The 21,048-nt window shown below is 31.3% G+C and overlaps 2 protein-coding genes across 3 annotated transcripts in view; both read left to right on the forward strand.

Annotated features, from left to right (window-relative positions):
* Window positions 1-7,878, forward strand: part of kumpel (kin of rumpel) — a 65,356-nt gene extending 57,478 nt beyond the window's left edge. The window contains exons 4-11 of one of the 2 annotated variants that reach the window (XM_065505423.1): window positions 1,740-1,805; window positions 1,878-1,929; window positions 2,001-2,068; window positions 6,322-6,476; window positions 6,549-6,798; window positions 6,866-7,246; window positions 7,310-7,479; window positions 7,548-7,878. In XM_065505423.1, coding sequence (XP_065361495.1) covers window positions 1,740-1,805; window positions 1,878-1,929; window positions 2,001-2,068; window positions 6,322-6,476; window positions 6,549-6,798; window positions 6,866-7,246; window positions 7,310-7,479; window positions 7,548-7,794 — 1,389 coding nt within the window. In that variant the 3' untranslated portion in view covers window positions 7,795-7,878. Of the gene's footprint in view, window positions 1-27; window positions 409-477; window positions 639-702; window positions 1,334-1,739; window positions 1,806-1,877; window positions 1,930-2,000; window positions 2,069-6,321; window positions 6,477-6,548; window positions 6,799-6,865; window positions 7,247-7,309; window positions 7,480-7,547 lie in introns of those variants that run through there. The other variant, XM_065505187.1, reaches the window with a different exon arrangement.
* A 3,457-nt stretch (window positions 7,879-11,335) lies between these two features.
* On the forward strand, window positions 11,336-16,285 carry LOC135948809 (serine-rich adhesin for platelets). The gene is made up of 2 exons (XM_065498261.1): window positions 11,336-12,797; window positions 15,006-16,285. Exons 1-2 carry the CDS (start codon window positions 11,510-11,512, stop codon window positions 16,178-16,180), a joined length of 2,463 nt encoding a protein of 820 aa, XP_065354333.1. The 5' UTR covers window positions 11,336-11,509; the 3' UTR covers window positions 16,181-16,285.
* Window positions 16,286-21,048: the final 4,763 nt, after the last annotated feature.

Here is a 21,048-nt window from a genome sequence, read left to right on the forward strand (position 1 = left end):
AATTTTTATTAATAATGTTTGTTTTAGTTGGTTCGTGCTAAAGATCAAATTGTTCCTTTATATGTTATGCAGATAGCTGGCTCCTATCCTGGTATAGCGGGGCTTTTTGTATCAGGAGTATTTAGTGCTGCTTTGAGTTCCTTGTCAACTTGTTTGAATTCCTTGTCGGGTGTTTTATTAAAGGATTTTGTGGAGCCTTATCGCAGCCAACCTTTTACCGAAAGACAAACTGCTATCTTCCTAAGAGCGGTGGTTTTATTTTTTGGTGTCTCAGCCATGGGTTTGGTAAAGATTGTAGAGAAATTGGGCATGGTCATGCAGTTGTCGGCCACCGTGAACTCGATTTCTATAGGACCTATTTTGGGTATATTTACTGTAGGCATGACCATGCCTTTTGTCAAGTCAAAGGTGGGTTTTTTAGTTTTAATATATAAAAATTAATATTAAATTTTAATTTTTGGTTTTCTATAATAACAGAGTGTTTTAACTGGCTGCACTACCTCGGCCTTAATCATGGCCTATATAGCAATACGTTCTCAATATGATAGTGCCACGGGGATTTTGAAATTCCCCACTAAACCGGTGTCTATAGAGGGATGTACCTATGAATTTGACTATGTAAATAAAACTATTTTAGGGTAAGTCTCAATTTGTCAACAAATTTTATAAACAACTGTTAAAATTTTAAAAATTCTTTTATAGCACCCCAGAACCCACCACTAGTGGCACACCTTTGCATCATGTTTCCTTTTTGTGGTACAGTGCTATAGGTGCCGTCATTACCATTACGGTATCCTTGTTGTCTACTTTGTATTTTGGCCGCCAGGATTCCAGTGAAGTGGATCCTCAATTAATTACTCCTATATTGAGAAAATATATGAACAAATATAAATATAGCAGCGCGGCCCAGAATATCAATGATATGCAAATGGAATTGGAGAAACCTTTGAAAAATGGTGCCAAGGGGGAGGAAGAAAATTTCGAAAATGAAACGAAGGAGGATTTATAATAGACTTTGTTAAACTATTTTTATATTACTTATACTAGTTTATGTAAATATATTTGGTCAATTCACAAAGTCTCCTATCATGTCATAATGTCCTAAAATAATACTATTCTGTATGCTATGTTTATTGTGTTCAACCAGCAGAGACCTGCGCCGAAAGCCTAATAGTCGGTTAAGCCAAGCCGCCGAGTCGTGAAATATTAGGACATTATGACAATATGACTGATAGGAGACCTTGTGAATTGACCAATTGTATATTATACAATATGTAATTGTATAATTTTATAGCGATTAATTTAGAAGAATTTTTTTTTGTGTACAAATTTATTTATAATGGTTTTAAGTTGTTAATAAAGGAGTTGGTGTTAAAAGTTGAAAAATATTTAAACTATTTTAATATTGTTTTATTTTACTTTACAGTAAATCCCTTTTTAAAGCAGTGGTCGGCATAAAAAAGCTTGCTGTAAATATATTGCAATGATGTATTAAACAAAATCCTGAATATGTTTATGATGCACAATCTCCAATTTATTTGCCTATTGATAATTTAAATGAATTTTGCTTAATTTCGCAATGTGTACATGAGAATAGTCTATCTCGTTCTGCTAATTACATTCGAAATTGTTATAATAACACCTTAAATTGGTTTATTATATTCTAAATTACTAATTATGTTAATTTTGTCCTAGTATTTCAACAGTTTTCACATTAATTTTCTTTCTATTATTCGTAGTATTTTGAAAAACGTTTTAGTCGCCGCATGCGTCTATTCGGTGCCTGTCTCTTCAATATAAAAACCGTAAGTATTTTCCTCTATAGCTGGACTTGCTTTTCCTAAAATTTCAATTGTGATTTATCTATAAAAATAAAGGTTTTGTGGCTACCAATCGCTGTCTATGTGCCGGCACTAACTTTCAGTCAAGGTGAGTTATGGATTTTGTGAAAAATTGCTTAATTGTCAAATTTTCTAATTTATTTTTACATTTTATTGTAGTTAGTGGCATTGATATACACACTATAACGCCAATGGTCATTGTGATTTGTACATTTTACACATGTGTGGTAAGTTTTTGAAAAAAATATAAAATAAGAGTAAAATTAAATCAATTTAGCCCTGAAATTCTAATCTGGTATTCTAGGCAATTTGGTATGGAAAATCGGCCAAATCGTTTCAGTTTCAAAGTAGTTATCAACCAAAATATGAGGCAACCCAAATAAAGTTTATAAGTAGGGTAGAAGGGGGATCATTCGCCATAGGGGAACATCTGCCAACACCGAATAACTTAAAAACCGAGTAAATGATTATGTTACATTATCATGTTATATATTCCTTTATCGATTATTTATCATCCCTGAAAGCCAGACGCGATTAATGGTTTTTTTAAATGTGTTACTTTCTTTGGAAAGGGTATAGAGTGTAGAGGAAAAGGTGGTGAAAGGAGGAGAAAAGCTTTTAATTGTCAACTCTGCAATTGCGCGTTATGTTTGTTATTAGTGCAGGTTGCAGCGCCTTAGTCAAGCCAACAACCTTTATTTAATTATTTTACTTCGGTGGCGTTTTATTTAGTGTTATAACACCGAATGAGGGCGCTGTGATAAATATTAGTTATTAAGTAAACTAATAATTATTATAAACTGATGTTGTTGATTGGCAGCTGCTGGGAATCGAACCCAGGCCACAAATACCATATGCTTAGTGATCAAACGCGCTAACCAATTAAGCCACAGCACCCTCAACTTCTTTAGTTTTTGTGATACAAAAAAGATATTGGTCGGTGATAGAATGTCAATAGTAGTGAACAATGAAACAAATTTATATTAAACCTCAAAACTCCCCCAGAGGCACATGCGCCAGATACAAGGAATCCCTTTCATGTAGACCAAAATATTGATAAAATATAGAAAAATCAGTCACAATTTGTTTATTTTTTTTCTGTTAAATTATATGAAATAAACAATAAATATCTACAAAGTTTATTATACTTTTTTTTTTGTCAATTAAGTTGTAAAACAGTAAAATACCAAGGCGTATTAACCAGGTGAGTGCGTGCCGGCAACAAATACAACAATGCAAAAACAACAGGCAATTTGTTTTTGTTAAAATGTACGGTAAATGTCAAAATCAAGGCGAATTAAAATATTACTATGTTATTTACAATAACAAATGTAAACATAAACAAAGTTTGACATATAGTGTACATAAAACCACAGCGAATTAAGAAACAGCTGATTTTATGCACTCACCTTGTTAATACGCCTTGGTAAAATACGTTTATATTTTTTGATTTCTTTTGTCTTATTTTACATATGACAAATCTGCCCCATACCTACGGCGTATTTACCCCATGGGTGGGGTAGTTTCGCCGTTTTTGGTCAGTCTATAAATGTTAAAAAAGATATGTATTAAGATGAGATTGGCAAGATTGAAATGATCAAAACTAAAGCCGACATATTTAAGTATCCGAAACAAGAAACAAATTAAGAATATGTACTATGGTTTGAATTTGAGAACGCCTCAACAAAAAAAAGTGGCGCATGGTCCGCCTTCTACCCTACAACTATTTTCAGCATTTTATATACCTTTCACCAAATTATACTTTAAAATAAAAATTTTAATTATTTTTAGGTAAAATAAAATTTAATTTTTTTTTTAATTTATTAGCAAAAAAAAAAAATTATGTCAAAGCAATTTTTTTTTAAATTTTTTAAAAAAAATTTATAACAAAAACTTTATTTTTGATAAAAAAAAAATTTCTCTCGATTTTGACCGATTTTGACTGATGTTGGTAATGTCCAAAAATATTAGTGTAACACCCTTAAATTATACCGATCGACTCACTTTCAAAGTCGATTTAAACTTGTGCGCAATGTACAGGTCGTAATTTCGAAGATATTTTAATAACATTACGCTCATGTATTATTTTAGGCCAAAGGACGAAAGTGGTAGAAATCGGTCCATTATTTCACCTAGTCCCCATACAAATGTCCTCCCGAAATAGGATTTTATCGGCCATAAATGTCCACATAAAATGTTTATATACAAATAATAAAGCACACCTAAAAATGGTACCGTGAAATATCTCCCAAATGAAATAAATCCCAATGAAATAATTCCCAGCAAAAATGAAATAATTCCCAAACTTGAAAAATGAAATAACTGCCAAAGGGTGAAATGAAATTACTCCCAATAATCGGCGGTTTCATAATTTTAAAAATATTAGTGCCAAAAACGCGAAATAACTCCAAATGAAATAAATCCCAATCCGAAGCAATTTATTAGTGTAATCTAACTTCCAATGAAATAAAGAACTACAAAAGTGAAATTATTCTTCAAAGAGCATAAATCTCATAAAAAATTTTGGTATCCAAATAAAATTTAACAGAAATAAAGAAGTCTCAGTAAATCACACTACCTACAATAATTTTATGGCTATCAGTCCATAATTTGTCATAGGCCCATTTTCGAATCTCTCACAAGAAATTTTAAGAGAAAAAGGTTTTTGCTGATTTACTCAGTGTAGGTCATATGGTCGGGCTTGAACGACTACACTTTCTTACTTGTTTTGTATTGTTAAAATTATATGGTATGAACAAAAAGAAAATGACATATCCTGATTTACCGTCTACTATAGTCAGACGATGTACCACCTCCTATAAATCAACATCTATCAGATTTGTCGACCATAGATATGGTGGAAATTTGTTTGGGATGATCGATTTTGTTTCTCTTTTTTTACAAGATGCCTTTAAAGATTTGCTAAGATACCTTGACCTTTCGAAAAAGAGATCAGAGCTAGCATTAAGTCCCAAAAGAAGAAATCTTTTAATTCAAGGTACGATAGTCTCAATTTATAGCGGCCGTGAAAAATAACGATATTGGTAATAAGCATGCAGCTATGAATATTGCTCATTCCACGAAATTCAAGAAGGAGTATCATAATGTAGATCTTATTTAAAAAACCTAAAGTACTCGGATCACCAATGAGTTACACAGTGCAACACGAACAAATATAACGGACATCACTACATGATAAAAGACAAAAAAAAAGACCCGTGTCTCCAAATGCCTGAAATTTAGTGTACATTTAAGAACAACACACTTGATCCATCGCAAAAAATATTAGAAATTGCATACAGGGGTTGGCCAAATAAACATTGACGTTATAAAAGTATCGAAAAAAGTATGTAATTTTTGTTAATAGCTTCAATTAGGTTTATAATTAAAAATAACAGAAATGATCCATTCAAAAATTTGATTTAGTTTATATAAAACTTATTTAGAGCAAAATGTGTGTAGATACCTATATAAATTTACCATTTACAATCGATAAAGTTAATTTCGGGAGAAAATTTGTATGGGTGCTAGGTAAAATAATGGACCGATTTCAGTTATGTACCAAATTTTATCGCAATATCTTCAAAATTGCAATTTGTACTTTGCGCCAGTCATATGAACATGTAAAATAAAAATAGAAAAAAAAGTTGGGAGTAATTTCATTCAATTGAGAAAAGTGTTCAAAAAACAGGTCAACACGTATATAAGGACTTAAAGAGGACACTTTGGTCTTTCTCCTGGTAGTAAAATTTGTTTAACCCCTTTTGACCCGAAACACTGAAATTCAAATTTGACTAAATTATAGTACCTGTGAAAACATTTAATAACACAGTAAGTGTAAACGGTACAGTGACAAATCATACCAGTTCTTAAAGACCAATATTCTACCAACATAACAATAAAAAAGTCATCCAATTATCGATAATAGTTTGCGAATAATAATAATTTACTTCTGATCAAATTTATAAAAATCACATTTTTTATAAAATGACATAAAATATTTGACTTTAACAGCATGCCACGCACACAATTGACAATATTTTTATCTAATTTTTTGGTTACCTTAGTTTCAATGTACTATTGAATGGCATTAAAATTTTTGAAATCGAAGTTAACAAAAAGTTGGACTTTTGGCCGATGAAATTGAGATATGAGCCACCGTGCGACGTATATAAGACCATAGTAAGTTGGACCTACAATGGGTCAAAATCGGAAAAAATATTTTTTAAACCGAATTTTTTTTTTCACCAAAAAAAAATTTTTGAAAAACAAAAAAAAAATTTTTAAAATAAAAATAAAATTTTAAATTAAAAAAAAAATTTAAAATTGAAAACAAAAACAAAAAAAAAAAAAAAAATTTTTTTTCAAAAAATTAAAAAAACTGAAAAAAAAAATTTTGTTCACCTAAAAATTATAATTTGGTGAAGGGTATATAAGATTCGGCACAGCCGAATATAGCTCTCTTACTCGTTTATTTTAGGGCGGCATTAAAGGTGTCGTCTGGACCGATGTCATCCAAAGTATCATTATGTTTACCTCCATGATAGTGCTCATGATCAAGGGCACTATCGATTTGGGTGGAATTCAAGTTTTATGGCAACGCAATTTGGAAGGAGGTCGTCTTAACTTTCCAGAGTAAGTTTTATAATTTAAACATTTACATTTAAACATTCCTATTAATAATTTCTATAACCCCAAACTATTTAGCTTAACATTTGATCCCACTGTGCGCATGAGTGTATTTTCGGTTTTTGTGGGTGGCACTTTCTTTAAATTGCAAAATACTTCAATAAATCAACCCACTATTCAAAGGTTTATGTCTTTGCCCAATATACAAAAGATAAAAGAAACTTTGTATACTTTCTCCATTGGTCTGACACTGCTGTATATGGTGTGTATTTATGTGGGTCTGTTGGCATATGCCACCTACTATGATTGTGATCCCATGTCAACGGGGGTAAGTTAGAAATTTAATGAATTAGGATTAAAATTATGTAACCATTTCTTCATTTATTTATTTATAGTTGGCCCATGCCAGAGATCAATTGATTCCCGTGTTGGTCATGGATGTTTTGGGTAAATTTCCCGGCATGCCGGGACTATTTGTGGCCGGAGTCTTTAGTGCTGCCCTAAGCTCTTTGTCTACTTATCTAAATTCCTTGTCTGCTGTGGTTTTGGAAGATTTTATTAAACCCAATATGAAAAAGGAGTTAAGTGAACGTTCCACGGCCATAATAATGCGTTTAGTGGTCATTGTTTTCGGCTTAAGTTCCATTTGTCTGGTGTATGTGGTGGAAAAACTGGGCATGGTTTTGCAATTGTCCGCCACATTGCAGTCTATATTGTATGGACCCATGTTGGGCATATTCACGGTGGGCATGTTAATGCCCTGGATAAATGAGAAGGTGAGCAAAAGAATTAATGAGTTCAAGAGAAATATAATGAAAATATTTTTTGTTTTTTTATAGAGCATTTTAACCGCCAGTATTGTGTCCTTCTTAAGCATGTCTTGGATCTGTATTAATGCCCAGATAGCCAGTATTACTGGCTTATTTCGCCACACCAAATTACCCATATCTATAGAGGGCTGTGACTATGAGTTTGATATGACCAAGTATTTGAATTCAACATCGGAATAGTGAGTTTGAAATTGAGATTTTGGTAACAGGTTTTAATCAATTATTTTTGAAATTTTCTCAAATACAGTCTTCCTACCCAGGGTTCATCCATTTATCACATTTCCTTTTTGTGGTATACCACCTTGGGTGCCTTCATTGTGGTGGTGACTTCCAATTTAGCTGCTTTGTATTTTGGTTTTAATGATGTCCACAAAGTGGATGAGAAATTACTGGCTCCATTTGTGGCTAGATTTTTAAAGAAATATAAATATTCTGAAGTAGAGCTGCAGGAGACAGTAAAAGAAATAACTAAAAACAAAGAGCTCGAAGATTGAGAGCCTTAAACAAATTAATTTAAAACTGAAAATGTGTTCTAAATAAACAAATAATAAATATGTAATAAAAATAATAAATAAAAATAGTTTTCTCCTTCATTGTAAAACTACAGTTTGAAAGTCACATTAAATGTAAGTATAACATGTCAATTGAAATACAATAGAAAAAACTTGGCATAACATCACCATTTTTGGCCTAAATTACAACTAAATTTTACAGTATATTAAAAAAATAAAATTAAAATTCTCTAAGATTTCTCGGAGCACAATAAAAATATCGAACAGCTCAACATCATGTTTCCCGATTGCCGCTGCAAACGTTCCCGCAATTGTTCGACCAATAAAACAAACAATTCTCCAGATCACCAACAACAACATCATTGTCAAATCTGTCAACCTACCTGTAGCAATCAAACTGAATGTGAAAAACCATTTCTCTGCCAAGAACTGAATTCCTCGTACTGGTGCAAGTGCCGTCCTCCTATTCACCGAAATTATTGTGAATATTGCAAATCCAATGCTCAGAGCAAGGAAAGCAAAAACGAAAACGACAATGAGGAATAGTGAATTGGATATGTATGTGTACATTGAAAGATAATTATAAAAGAGATTAAGACTGCTATTCCCGAGTAACAAATACTTAATTTACATAAGTTGGAATGGAAATAAAATCCGGACAAAAGTTGAACCCCAAAGTGATTGCTTAAGACATTATCAGCTTGCGAAAAAAAAGTAAAGAAGATATAGACGGTTTAATGTTTTTTGTAAAATTTCATACAAAAATTTATATTTGGTCAGAAATATTAGTTATCACTCCTTTTGTTATATTAAAAGCTTATTGACGAAGATATAGACATTTTATAAAAATTTATTTTTGGACAGAAATATGAGTGATCACAGATCGAGCTCCTATTCTATATTAAACAATTTACGAAGAAATAGACGATTTAAGATTTTTCGAAAATTTGCATATAAAAATTGATTTTTGGACAGAAATATGAGTGATCACCGATCGAGCTCCTTTTGTTTATTAAACGCTTATTTACTAAGATATAGACGATTTAAGATTTTTTGTAAATTTTCTTAAAAATATAGGTTTTTGGTCAGATATTTGAGTGATCACAGATCGTGCTTCTTTTCTCTTTTAAACGCTTATTTACGAAGAAATAGACGATTTAAGATTTTTCGATCATTTTCATATAAAAATCGATTTTTGGTCAGAAATATAAGTGATCACCGATCGAGCTCCTATTCTATATTAAACGCTTATTTTCGAAGAAATAGACGATTTAAGATTTTTTGTAAATTCTTACATAAAATTCGATTATGATTGAAATATGAGTGATAAAAAATGATTTTTGGTTAAAAATATGAGTGATCACCGATCGAGCTTCCGTTCTCTATTAAACGTTTATTTACAAAGATATAGACGATTTCAGATTTCTGTAAATTTTCGATTAAAAATTGATTTTTGGTCAGAAATAGGAGTGATCACAGATCGAGCTGCTTTTTTGTATTTAGATAGATAGAGACGATTTAAGATATTTTTTTGGTAAAATTTCATATAAAAATGGATTTTTGGTCAGAAATATGAGTGACCATAGATCGAGCTCATTTTTTCTATTAAACGCTTAGTTACGAAGATATTCACGATTTTAGTTTTTTGTAAATTTCCATATAAAAATCGATTTTTGGTCAGAAATATTAGTGACCACAGATCGATCACTCTTCTCTATTAATTGCCGATTTATGATTATTTGTAAATTTTCATATAAAACTAGATTGCTATTACCGACCAGGAGCTCGGTCGGTAAGATTTTTTGTAAATTTTCATTAATTTTTTTTTTTCAATATGAGTATTACCGATCTATCCGCTTTTGCATTTTAAACGCTTATTTACGAAGGAATAGACGATTTAAGACTTTTTGTAAATTTTCATATAAAAATCGATTTTTAGTTAGAAATATGAGTGATCACAGATCGAGCTCCTATTCTATATTAAAAGCTTATTTAAGAAGATGTAGACGAATTAAGATTTTTTGTAAATTTTCACATAAAATTCGATTTTTGGTCAGAAATATGAATGAGCACAGGACGATTTAAGATTTTTTTGTAAATTTTCACATAATCTATTTTTGGTCAGAAATATGAGTGATCACCGATCGAGCACATTTTGTATATTAAACGCTTATTTAAGAAGAAATAGACGAAATAAGATTTTTTTGTAAATTTTCATAAAAAAATCGATTTTGGACAGAAATATGAGTGATCACAGATCGAGCTTCTCTTGTCTATTAAACGCTTATTTACGAAGATATAGACGATTTAAGATTTTTTGTAAATTTTCGTATAAAAATCGATTTTTGGTCAGAAATATGAGTGATCACAGATCGAGCTCTATTTGTATATTAAACGCTTATTTACAAAGAAATAGACAATTTAAGATTTTTAGTAAATTTCCATATAAAAATGGATTTTTGGTCAGAAATATGAGTGATCACAGACCGAGCTCCTATTCTATATTAAACGGTTATTTACGAAGATATTTTATAAGATTTTTTGTAAATTTTCGTATAAAAATCGATTTTTGGTCATAAATATGACTGATCACAGATCGATCTTCTCTTCTTCATTAAACGTTTATTTACGAAGATATAGAGGATTTAAAATTTTTTGTAAATTTACGTATAAAAATCGATTTTTGGTCAGAAATATGAATGATCACAGATCGAAATTCTCTTCTTCATTAAACGCTAATTTACGAAGATATAGACGATTTAAGATTTTTTTTTAAATTTTCGTATAAAAATCGATTTTTGGTCAGATATGTTAGTGATCACAGATCGACCTCCTATTCTATATTAAATCCTTATTTACGAAGATATAGACGATTTAAGATTTTTTATACATTTTCATATAAAAATTTTTTTTTTCTGAGAAATATGAGTGATCACCGATTTATCTCCTTTTGTGTATTAAGCGCTTATTTAGGAAGATACAGACATTTTGAAATTTTTGTAACTTTTCATATATAAATCGATTTTTGGACAGAAAACGCTCATTTACGAAGATATACACGATTTAAGATTTTTTTTTGTATAAATGAAGTAAAGGAGCTCGTTCTTTTGTATATTAAACGGTTATTTACAAAGATATAGAATTTTAAAATTTTTTGTAAATTGATTTGAATGATTTTAAATTTATTTTTGTGTTTTTTGTTTTAAAAGTTACAAAGAATTATCATATTTTAGCCGTTTCTTAACAAAAAAGTACCAAACATCTGATATGTATTAAAATGGATGGAGATGAATTTTAAATCTTTGTATTTATTTATCTTTTAAGATGTAAGATTACAAATTTTGCAGTTTTTACCCTTTTTATCCCCAAAATATTTGAATTTCAAAAAATTCCTCATCTGAAATTTAAATAAAAATAACTGCCAATATTTTTTCAAGTGTATTTTGGTTTCAATTCTGAAGTAATAAAAAAAATAACAGCCAATATTTCTCAAAGTTTATTAGTTTTTTTTTACATTCTTCAACTCAAAACGTTTCGAAAAAATAAAATAGACAAAATCCACATATTTTTCAGATAGTTTCGCGTTATTTTTACTAACTACAATACAAATTTATGAATATTTTCTTTTACAAAACTGAAATAAATTCAACAAATAAAATAAACAAAAATTCGAATTCTTAAACATCGCTAAAAATAAATGTATAGAAATTATCACGGCAACTGCTGCTGCTGTACTGAATATAATTTAAATAACTTAAACCATTGCTGCCATTTCCTGACCCCATCTTGTGACTTAAACTGTTGTCCATGTGAATTGCATTGCTATCACGCAACTAAACGTTTGCCTCAATCATATCGTAAACTAACGACCATGCCTCCAAAACTAAATACAACAAGCGAAACTTCTTCGGGCAAAAATAGTGCAAAATTAAAAAAGAAAACAAAACCGAAAAAAGGCAGTAAAAATGGCGTACAAAGCAGAGATTCAGCTATTGAAAAAATTTCACTAAATGATAGAATAGCCAGTATTACTAGCTCTAATAGTGAAAATCCCAGACGCAGCTTTCCAGACGGGAGTAATAATGTGCGTTTGTCGCATTCTGAAAGTTTGGTAGGAAGAAGATCGAGTACTGGCAGTGGAAACAACGGCATTCAGAATTCCGATTCCTATTGTAACTACCAATGTGTTTGTAGACCCTCGAAGGGTTGCCTGGGGAAACCAGCAATCAATTTTAATCTGCTCACACACAATGGTATGCCCATTAAGCAAACCTATCCAGATAGGGGTCCAAGTTACAGAATAAGTAGTAATCACATAAAACAGAATGAGTTCAATTACATTGCTTTGGAAAACTTACCACCGCCACTAAATAGCAATAGAATCTCCAATAACTCAAGAAATTCTTATACAACTCAACCCAGTTATGTTAGACAAGGCTACAATAAGTCTCCACATCAATCTCATTTATCTTCAGTCTCAAAATCTAGTACCCGTTTAAACTGTCAGCACTCTGCAAAGAAATGCTCACTCACTAAAAATCTATCTTGCTCATGCAATTGCAATCTCTGCCGTAAAACATCACCCACGGGAACCAGCTCCGTAAGATCATCTAGACAATCGTTTTCATCCTCGAAAAGTTGCCCTCAACTGGATGTTATTAATGAAGAAGAAGCTGAAAATGAAGAATATGCTAATTTCGTTAGTAACCAAAGTTTTCGAAATTCAACAGAGTCTTATACAAAGCCTGAGTCTCGCTCAAAACCAATTGTAACAGGCACGCCTAAAATACAAAAATCTTTAGAAGATTCTTGCGCAGATTTCTTAAATATTGTTTGTGACAATATTTTGGAATCCGTACAAAAATCTGTCGATAGTAAGCTGCAAGAATATAGCAGCAATGTAGTACAAAATTTCGAGAGCCTGGGACAAAAGTTGGAAAAGAGTGAATCAGCTGTGAAAAGTTTGTGTATGGAAATTATGGAAAGTAAGTTCTCCTTAACGAATCACACATTCACAGTCTAGTTCAGTTCTAGTTCAGTTCTTGTTCAGTTCTAGTTCAGTTCTAGTTCAGTTCTTGTTCAGTTCTAGTTCAGTTCTAGTTCAGTTCTAGTTCAGTTCTAGTTCAGTTCTAGTTCAGTTCTAGTTCAGTTCTAGTTCAGTTCTAGTTCAGTTCTAGTTCAGTTCTAGTTCAGTTCTAGTTCAGTTCTAGTTCAGTTCTAGTTCAGTTCTAGTTCAGTTCTAGTTCAGTTCTAGTTCAGTTCTAGTTCAGTTCTAGTTCAGTTCTAGTTCAGTTCTAGTTCAGTTCTAGTTCAGTTCTAGTTCAGTTCTAGTTCAGTTCTAGTTCAGTTCTAGTTCAGTTCTAGTTCAGTTCTAGTTCAGTTCTAGTTCAGTTCTAGTTCAGTTCTAGTTCAGTTCTAGTTCAGTTCTAGTTCAGTTCTAGTTCAGTTCTAGTTCAGTTCTAGTTCAGTTCTAGTTCAGTTCTAGTTCAGTTCTAGTTCAGTTCTAGTTCAGTTCTAGTTCAGTTCTAGTTCAGTTCTAGTTCAGTTCTAGTTCAGTTCTAGTTCAGTTCTAGTTCAGTTCTAGTTCAGTTCTAGTTCAGTTCTAGTTCAGTTCTAGTTCAGTTCTAGTTCAGTTCTAGTTCAGTTCTAGTTCAGTTCTAGTTCAGTTCTAGTTCAGTTCTAGTTCAGTTCTAGTTCAGTTCTAGTTCAGTTCTAGTTCAGTTCTAGTTCAGTTCTAGTTCAGTTCTAGTTCAGTTCTAGTTCAGTTCTAGTTCAGTTCTAGTTCAGTTCTAGTTCAGTTCTAGTTCAGTTCTAGTTCAGTTCTAGTTCAGTTCTAGTTCAGTTCTAGTTCAGTTCTAGTTCAGTTCTAGTTCAGTTCTAGTTCAGTTCTAGTTCAGTTCTAGTTCAGTTCTAGTTCAGTTCTAGTTCAGTTCTAGTACAGTTCTAGTTCAGTTTTAGTTCAGTTTTAGTTCAGTTCTAGTTCAGTTCTAGTTCAGTTCTAGTTCAGTTCTAGTTCAGTTCTAGTTCAGTTCTAGTTCAGTTCTAGTTCAGTTCTAGTTCAGTTCTAGTTCAGTTCTAGTTCAGTTCTAGTTCAGTTCTAGTTCAGTTCTAGTTCAGTTCTAGTTCAGTTCTAGTTCAGTTCTAGTTCAGTTCTAGTTCAGTTCTAGTTCAGTTCTAGTTCAGTTCTAGTTCAGTTCTAGTTCAGTTCTAGTTCAGTTCTAGTTCAGTTCTAGTTCAGTTCTAGTTCAGTTCTAGTTCAGTTCTAGTTCAGTTCTAGTTCAGTTCTAGTTCAGTTCTAGTTCAGTTCTAGTTCAGTTCTAGTTCAGTTCTAGTTCAGTTCTAGTTCAGTTCTAGTTCAGTTCTAGTTCAGTTCTAGTTCAGTTCTAGTTCAGTTCTAGTTCAGTTCTAGTTCAGTTCTAGTTCAGTTCTAGTTCAGTTCTAGTTCAGTTCTAGTTCAGTTCTAGTTCAGTTCTAGTTCAGTTCTAGTTCAGTTCTAGTTCAGTTCTAGTTCAGTTCTAGTTCAGTTCTAGTTCAGTTCTAGTTCAGTTCTAGTTCAGTTCTAGTTCAGTTCTAGTTCAGTTCTAGTTCAGTTCTAGTTCAGTTCTAGTTCAGTTCTAGTTCAGTTCTAGTTCAGTTCTAGTTCAGTTCTAGTTCAGTTCTAGTTCAGTTCTAGTTCAGTTCTAGTTCAGTTCTAGTTCAGTTCTAGTTCAGTTCTAGTTCAGTTCTAGTTCAGTTCTAGTTCAGTTCTAGTTCAGTTCTAGTTCAGTTCTAGTTCAGTTCTAGTTCAGTTCTAGTTCAGTTCTAGTTCAGTTCTAGTTCAGTTCTAGTTCAGTTCTAGTTCAGTTCTAGTTCAGTTTTAGTTCAGTTTTAGTTTAGTTCTAGTTCAGTTCTAGTTCAGTTACAATCAGTACACTCTCACTTATTTCGACTAGCAACATTTCCTTACATTATTAAAATTTCAATATAACAACCATTCATCATTAATTTATCTTTATATTTCCTAATTATTCTCATCAAGTATTTCCACTTCATTTAGTTATTTCATTCAAATTTATTTCCAACAAATATTTTAAATTATGCTTAGCACTTCCCCTCCATTTCATGAAGCAGTAGACTTCCCTACTGCTTTATAATTTTGTCTTTATTAAATCATTTAAAAATAATTGTTGAACAATTCATTTTTTTTATTTTAGAAATGACTGAGCAAAACAAAAATAATTTGGTACAAATTTGTTCAGTTGTACAAAATCTAGTGGAAAATCAAACAGCCAATCAATATGCCATGACAAGAAACAATTGTCAAGATAAAGAATGTCAGTGTGAGCCAGAGATAAAGGAAGAGAATGAATTCATTACAGATGTTGTACAAGATATTAATAATGGGAATGCTCTTAAGGAAGAAACCACAATGGCTGCTGAAATACAATTGTGTACATGTTGCCATTGTAATGATACAAATCCTTCGTTAAATGAGAAAAATCCTAAGGAAGTAACCACAAATAATGCTAAAAATGACGATGGTCGTATGGAGAAATCGACAAGTGATGCTAAACCACAGAGGTGTAGTTGCTGCCATTGTAACGATGCGAATTCTGCCCACACATTAGCGCTATATAAATCATATTCCAGCAGTACCATAGAAGAACAAATTGACCATCCTCTTCGCTCTACAGAACAAAGTGGTCTTATGCAAAACGCCCACTCGTTTGGGAGAAATGAAGGTGGTAGGGAAGATGATATAAAATTATTGACACTACCCATTAAATATCCTCCACAAGAAGATTCTTCACCCAGGAGCTCTACTGGAAGAGATGATTTAAGAATTGTGGGAAAGCCTGTACAATTTTCTCCTTCAGAAGTGGCTTCTCCTAGGAAATCATGTGTAAGATGTATGAATTTAAATAAGGAGGAGGATATACCAATTTCCAAGCTATATCCACCACCTGAAGAGGAAACTTCATCAGCTAGAGCATTAAATTCTCAGCATGATATTTCTCCGCAAATGTTTACAACTTTTAGTTTAACACCTTCTGGGAAGACCATCTTCAATTGTAACTGCTCTAAGGAGTGCAAGTATGATGGTAGCGATAATGTAAGTGTGTGTGTTAAATCGGTTTGTAGAAATATTTATGATAATTATGATACGAGTGGTTATGCCACCGAACCAGAGGACAATAATGACCCAGCAGCTAGCAATAGTGCACGCAAGAAATTGCAAAAGAAGGCTTCCAAGCAACAGTGCAGTTCTCAGACTTTAATGGCAATTGGTCAGGAAATTGTAAATGGTAGACAGATAAGCAGAAGAACCAGTAAAACGAATTCTTCCAAGGATAGTAATGCATCGCCAACAAGATTATCGCGTTTGTAATTATGGTTTAATATTTTTATTAAACCTTTCACTTTTTGCCTAAAAGAAATCCTAAAAACTTGTAAAATATCATTTATTTGGAATGCAATTACTTATTTTGAATAAAAATTATAAACAAAAACAGAACTAAATTAATTGGTTTGCTTTTCTATATTGGATACAAATGTTTGATATTGGGATAGAACAATAATGTTCAACAATGCTGCGGTCCTTAACTGTTCCAGTTTTGGTAAACTGATTTATTGTCATACAAAATTTGAAGTTTTTCCAAAGTTTTAAATTCGCTTTGGTTTCTCATTTATAAAGGTTCAAATTTTAAACAAGAATGGCATTGTTTTTACCTTTAAAAAACGGTGGTTTATTTTCTCTAAATAAATCGTATTCTTTTAATTGTAATTGAGAATTTTAAAATTTTTATTTATTTTAATTAACACGAAAATTTAAATAATCACTCTCTTTTAATACACACACTTTAAAAATACAATTTATTTATTTACAAGAATACAGATATCTCAAAACGCAAAACGCCCTAACTAACAAAAATTTCAAAACCAACTTTTTTACAAACTCCGATGTATCTTTATAAAGAACATCGGAATTAGCAAAAAAATCGGTTTTTAATTTATGGTTAGTTAGAGCATTTTGCGTTTTATGTAACGATATAATGCAGTTGATGTAAACTCTAACAGCGCCTATGCTAAAACTAACTCCTCAACAACTCGCTGTTACTATTTATATAAACAGTGCCATCTTCTAGTAGCTTCATGATTTATCTAACGGAAACAACTAGAATGTTCTATTTCCACAATGATTACCTAGAGCTTTTAGCAGTTTTAACAGTTAATGTTGTCATACTTATCTTCTATATATATCTTCTATATATTTTATTTATAGATTTTTGGTAATTATTCGAACTTTTTTTATATATATAATTTGAAAGTAAATTTTTAATTAGGCTTAAGTTTATTTTTATTATAATTTATTTGTAATAATTCAAAGAATATCACTGAATACTAAAATTTTAGACAATTGGCAAATTGGAATGCATTTTCTACCCTGCCAAGGGCGTCATCAACAATCTTCATTGTCAAGGTCTATTTGTAAATATCATCTATTTAACTTACTATTATCAGGAATTAGAATATGGGAAGCCTAATTCATATTTATATTATTTGTAAATTAGACGAAATTTCAAATATTTTTATTATATATGTGTATTCTTATTATTACAAATTTATCATTTTTATTAGTGTTGCTGTAGTCAACCTTTGGTTAACAATTTAGCTATGAATGTTTTTGTGTTTTTCTTTCTTTCACCTTGGTGTTGATTCATTGAATCAAACTGGAGATTGAAATTTGATTTTAGTCTTTTATTGTGCCTTGTGTATATTTTATTTATAGATTTTTGGTAATTATTCGAACTTTTTTTATATATATAATTTGAAAGTAAATTTTTAATTAGGCTTAAGTTCATTTTTATTATAATTTATTTGTAATAATTCAAAGAATATCACTGAATACTAAAATTTTAGACAATTGGCATTTTCTACCCTTGGCAGGGTAGAAAATGCATTCCAATTTGCCAATTGTCTAAAATTTTAGTATTCAGTGATATTCTTTGAATTATTACAAATAAATTATAATAAAAATGAACTTAAGCCTAATTAAAAATTTACTTTCAAATTATATATATAAAAAAAGTTCGAATAATTACCAAAAATCTATAAATAAAATATACACAAGGCACAATAAAAGACTAAAATCAAATTTCAATCTCCAGTTTGATTCAATGAATCAACACCAAGGTGAAAGAAAGAAAAACACAAAAACATTCATAGCTAAATTGTTAACCAAAGGTTGACTACAGCAACACTAATAAAAATGATAAATTTGTAATAATAAGAATACACATATATAATAAAAATATCTGAAATTTCGTCTAATTTACAAATAATATAAAGGCTGGAGCGATTTGCCTGATTTTTTTTTAATCGATTCGAAATTTTCAGGAGATGGTTTGTAAAGAAAAAAATTAAAAAATTCCGGGTAAAACTCGAATTTTTTTTTGAGTCCAGTCAACTGTAATAAAAAAAGCTCCCTAAAGTATGCAGTAGAAATTTAGATATTTTATTTGCAAATAAATAAGAACAGCCAGGTCTATGTGAGTAGGAAAAACTTGAACTAACATTAGTAAATAGCTACCGGGCGAAGCCGGTGGTCAACTAGTAAACAATATTAATAACAGTTTGTTATCAACATTGTTTATAAGTAAAGTTTATAAACATGCAGCCGTTACATACCTTTCAATTCAAATTAATAAACCAATCACCAATTATTTTTTACATATTATATTGCATTAATGTAAGAGATTATAATTTGTTCCGCAATAAAGTATTTTGAAAGCGATTTATGTACGTAGAACAAACATTTTTTGCTTGCTAATAAATCATCTTACTCACTGCACCACGACATAGTTATGATCACCGTTAGCAACTGGTATTCACAATAAGTCAGCGACTTTTTTATTTTCCAGGCTCCTAACTGAAAGGCCAACAGTGCTCATGTGGAAAGGCATCTGTCAGTTTACTTTCTCATACCCAAGTGATCATTCAAAATTTCAATAAGCTGCGTAATTCAGTTTGTGTTTGACAGCCATTGAAGGCAGATTACCTCATGATTTGAGGAGAAATAGGTAAAAAGTGAATTTCGTCTGCTAATAAAACATTATTTTTACTGAAAAAAACAATTTCAATGGCGAAAGATGCCGAACGTTCTTGACTCCCAGTTGGTGTCTCTATTCCCGAAGCAATTGAGAAAAATCACGATATGGTGTTGACTGATCGGAGATTGTGGAAGCTCTAGGCATCTCACATGGCTCAGTGGTTTCAATTTTGAAGCGCAATTTGTTAAGATACATTTATAAATTAAACATTTATGACCGATAAAGTCCAATTTCGGAAGGACATTTGTATGGGGGCTAGGTGAAATAATGGACCGATTTCAGCAAGTTTCAATAGGCTTGGTCCTTGGGCCGAAAAAAATAATATGTACCAAATGTGAGCGAAATATCTTCAAAATTGCGACCTGTACTCTGCGCACAAGGTTTACATGGACAGCCAGCCAGCCGACCAGACGGACGGACGGCCATCGTTTAATCGACTCAGAATCTAAGTCGATCGGTATACTTTAAGGTGGGTGTTAGAATAATATTTTTGGGCGTTACAAACATCTGGACAAATGCATAATACCCTCCCCACTTTGATGGTGTAGGGTATAAAAATACATATTTTGATAACTTCGACAAATCTTATTTTTTGGAAGGGATAAAAAATTGGAGAAACGTTGGATAAAGTGCACAGCGCTCAAAGGAGACTATATTGAAAATTAAAATATTTTTTTTTCCAAAAACCTGTGTTTCATTCAAATAGGCACGGGCAAATAGGCATTTGACTTGATGGAGATGACTACAAAAAATGCATTTCTTAAAGCATTATTTTGTTAGTTGCAATCAAAATTTAAAGTGGAGGACACCAAGGCACCTAAAACTGGACTAAATAAAAAACTGGACCAAATAGTCGACTACTATTAAACTTGTAAAACTTGAAAAAAAACTTGATTAAATAATGACCTACGATATAAATTTGATTGCAGATAAAACTGTACCAAAAAAATAATTATGATTATAGCTAAAACTGGACGAAATAAAGTACTGTTATTGAAGCTAAAACTGGACGAAATAATAATGTACGATTTAATCTAAAACTTGAATAAATAAAGAGTTGCGATTGCAGCTAAAACTGAATACAGTAAAATTTCTTGCATTAGAACAATAAATCACTGTTATGTTGTTTTCCATCGATTTTAGTTAAACAGTAAAAATGTTTAAACAAATATTTAGAAAACATGCTAAACTTGTGATTACAAATTGTATATAATTTTTAGTAAAATAATTTCTCACTTCTCTACTTAATTGAGCTTTGAAAATCGTTAACTATTCCCGCAACAATCTTCACATTTAGAAAATATCTATTTAATACGTGAAATTTCCCAGATTTAATTTAATAAAGCTCTTGAAAACTTCGTTAAACAATTGTTTAACACGTTTGCTGCTGCCGACGAAAATATGTATTAAATGAGTCAATGAGTTTTGCCAAATACTTAACCACGTAAACAACACAGTAGCAGGAGAATTATAAAGCAAGCAGGAACACAAAGGAAGGAGGAAGTATAGTTAGTGCTGCTAAAAAGCTTAATTAAAATTCCATTACCTAAAAAAGGAAAAGAAAAAACCAAAAAGTTGCACCATAAAATAACAGCATCGTCATCTCTAAAGTCAACATCCCTGTCATTACGAAACAGAAACACCAACACAGCAAAAATACTTTAACATTTAACAATATTTCAACTTAAAGAAACGTTAAACTGAAACCACAAGAAATAAACTTTAAAGCTAAAAGTAACACACAATATGCTCTACAATGTTTAAGAAATAATAAACAAAAATACTCCCCTCTTGAAATAAATTTTGTTATAGTTCGTCGCAAAAGTCAGTGTTACATGCAAATGGAAATTTGATTAAAACTTAAAGGTGACACATGCTACTTATGGACAACAAGCGCATTAGGACAGATTTTTGTGATAAATCACCTTCTTGTTATTAATTTTTTTTATAGATATAAGTGGACATTGTTTTCTTTTTCTTATATACTGTTTTAGTAATTTACTGATTTTATTAGAGGAACATTAAATTTGTTGGCAACAACTCTAAATGGCTGTGTATACACATTGTTTTCTGCTGCTACTCACTTTAAATGCAAGCAATTGTTTTGCAGTGTCGCTGAAGTTCTGAAATTAATGTTACTGGAAAG

This window comes from Calliphora vicina, chromosome 1 (genome assembly GCF_958450345.1).
Source record: "Calliphora vicina chromosome 1, idCalVici1.1, whole genome shotgun sequence".
NCBI classification, from domain to species: domain Eukaryota; kingdom Metazoa; phylum Arthropoda; class Insecta; order Diptera; family Calliphoridae; genus Calliphora; species Calliphora vicina.

What these genes read in the sequence shown, in the direction of transcription:
- LOC135948809 (XM_065498261.1), top strand. Translation starts at nt 11,510, where the DNA reads ATGTATAGAAATTATCACGGCAACTGCTGCTGCTGTACTGAATATAAT. An exon ending in GTGTATGGAAATTATGGAAA is followed by an intron (nt 12,798 to 15,005) that starts GTAAGTTCTCCT and finishes TTTTTATTTTAG; the next exon opens with AAATGACTGAGCAAAACAAA.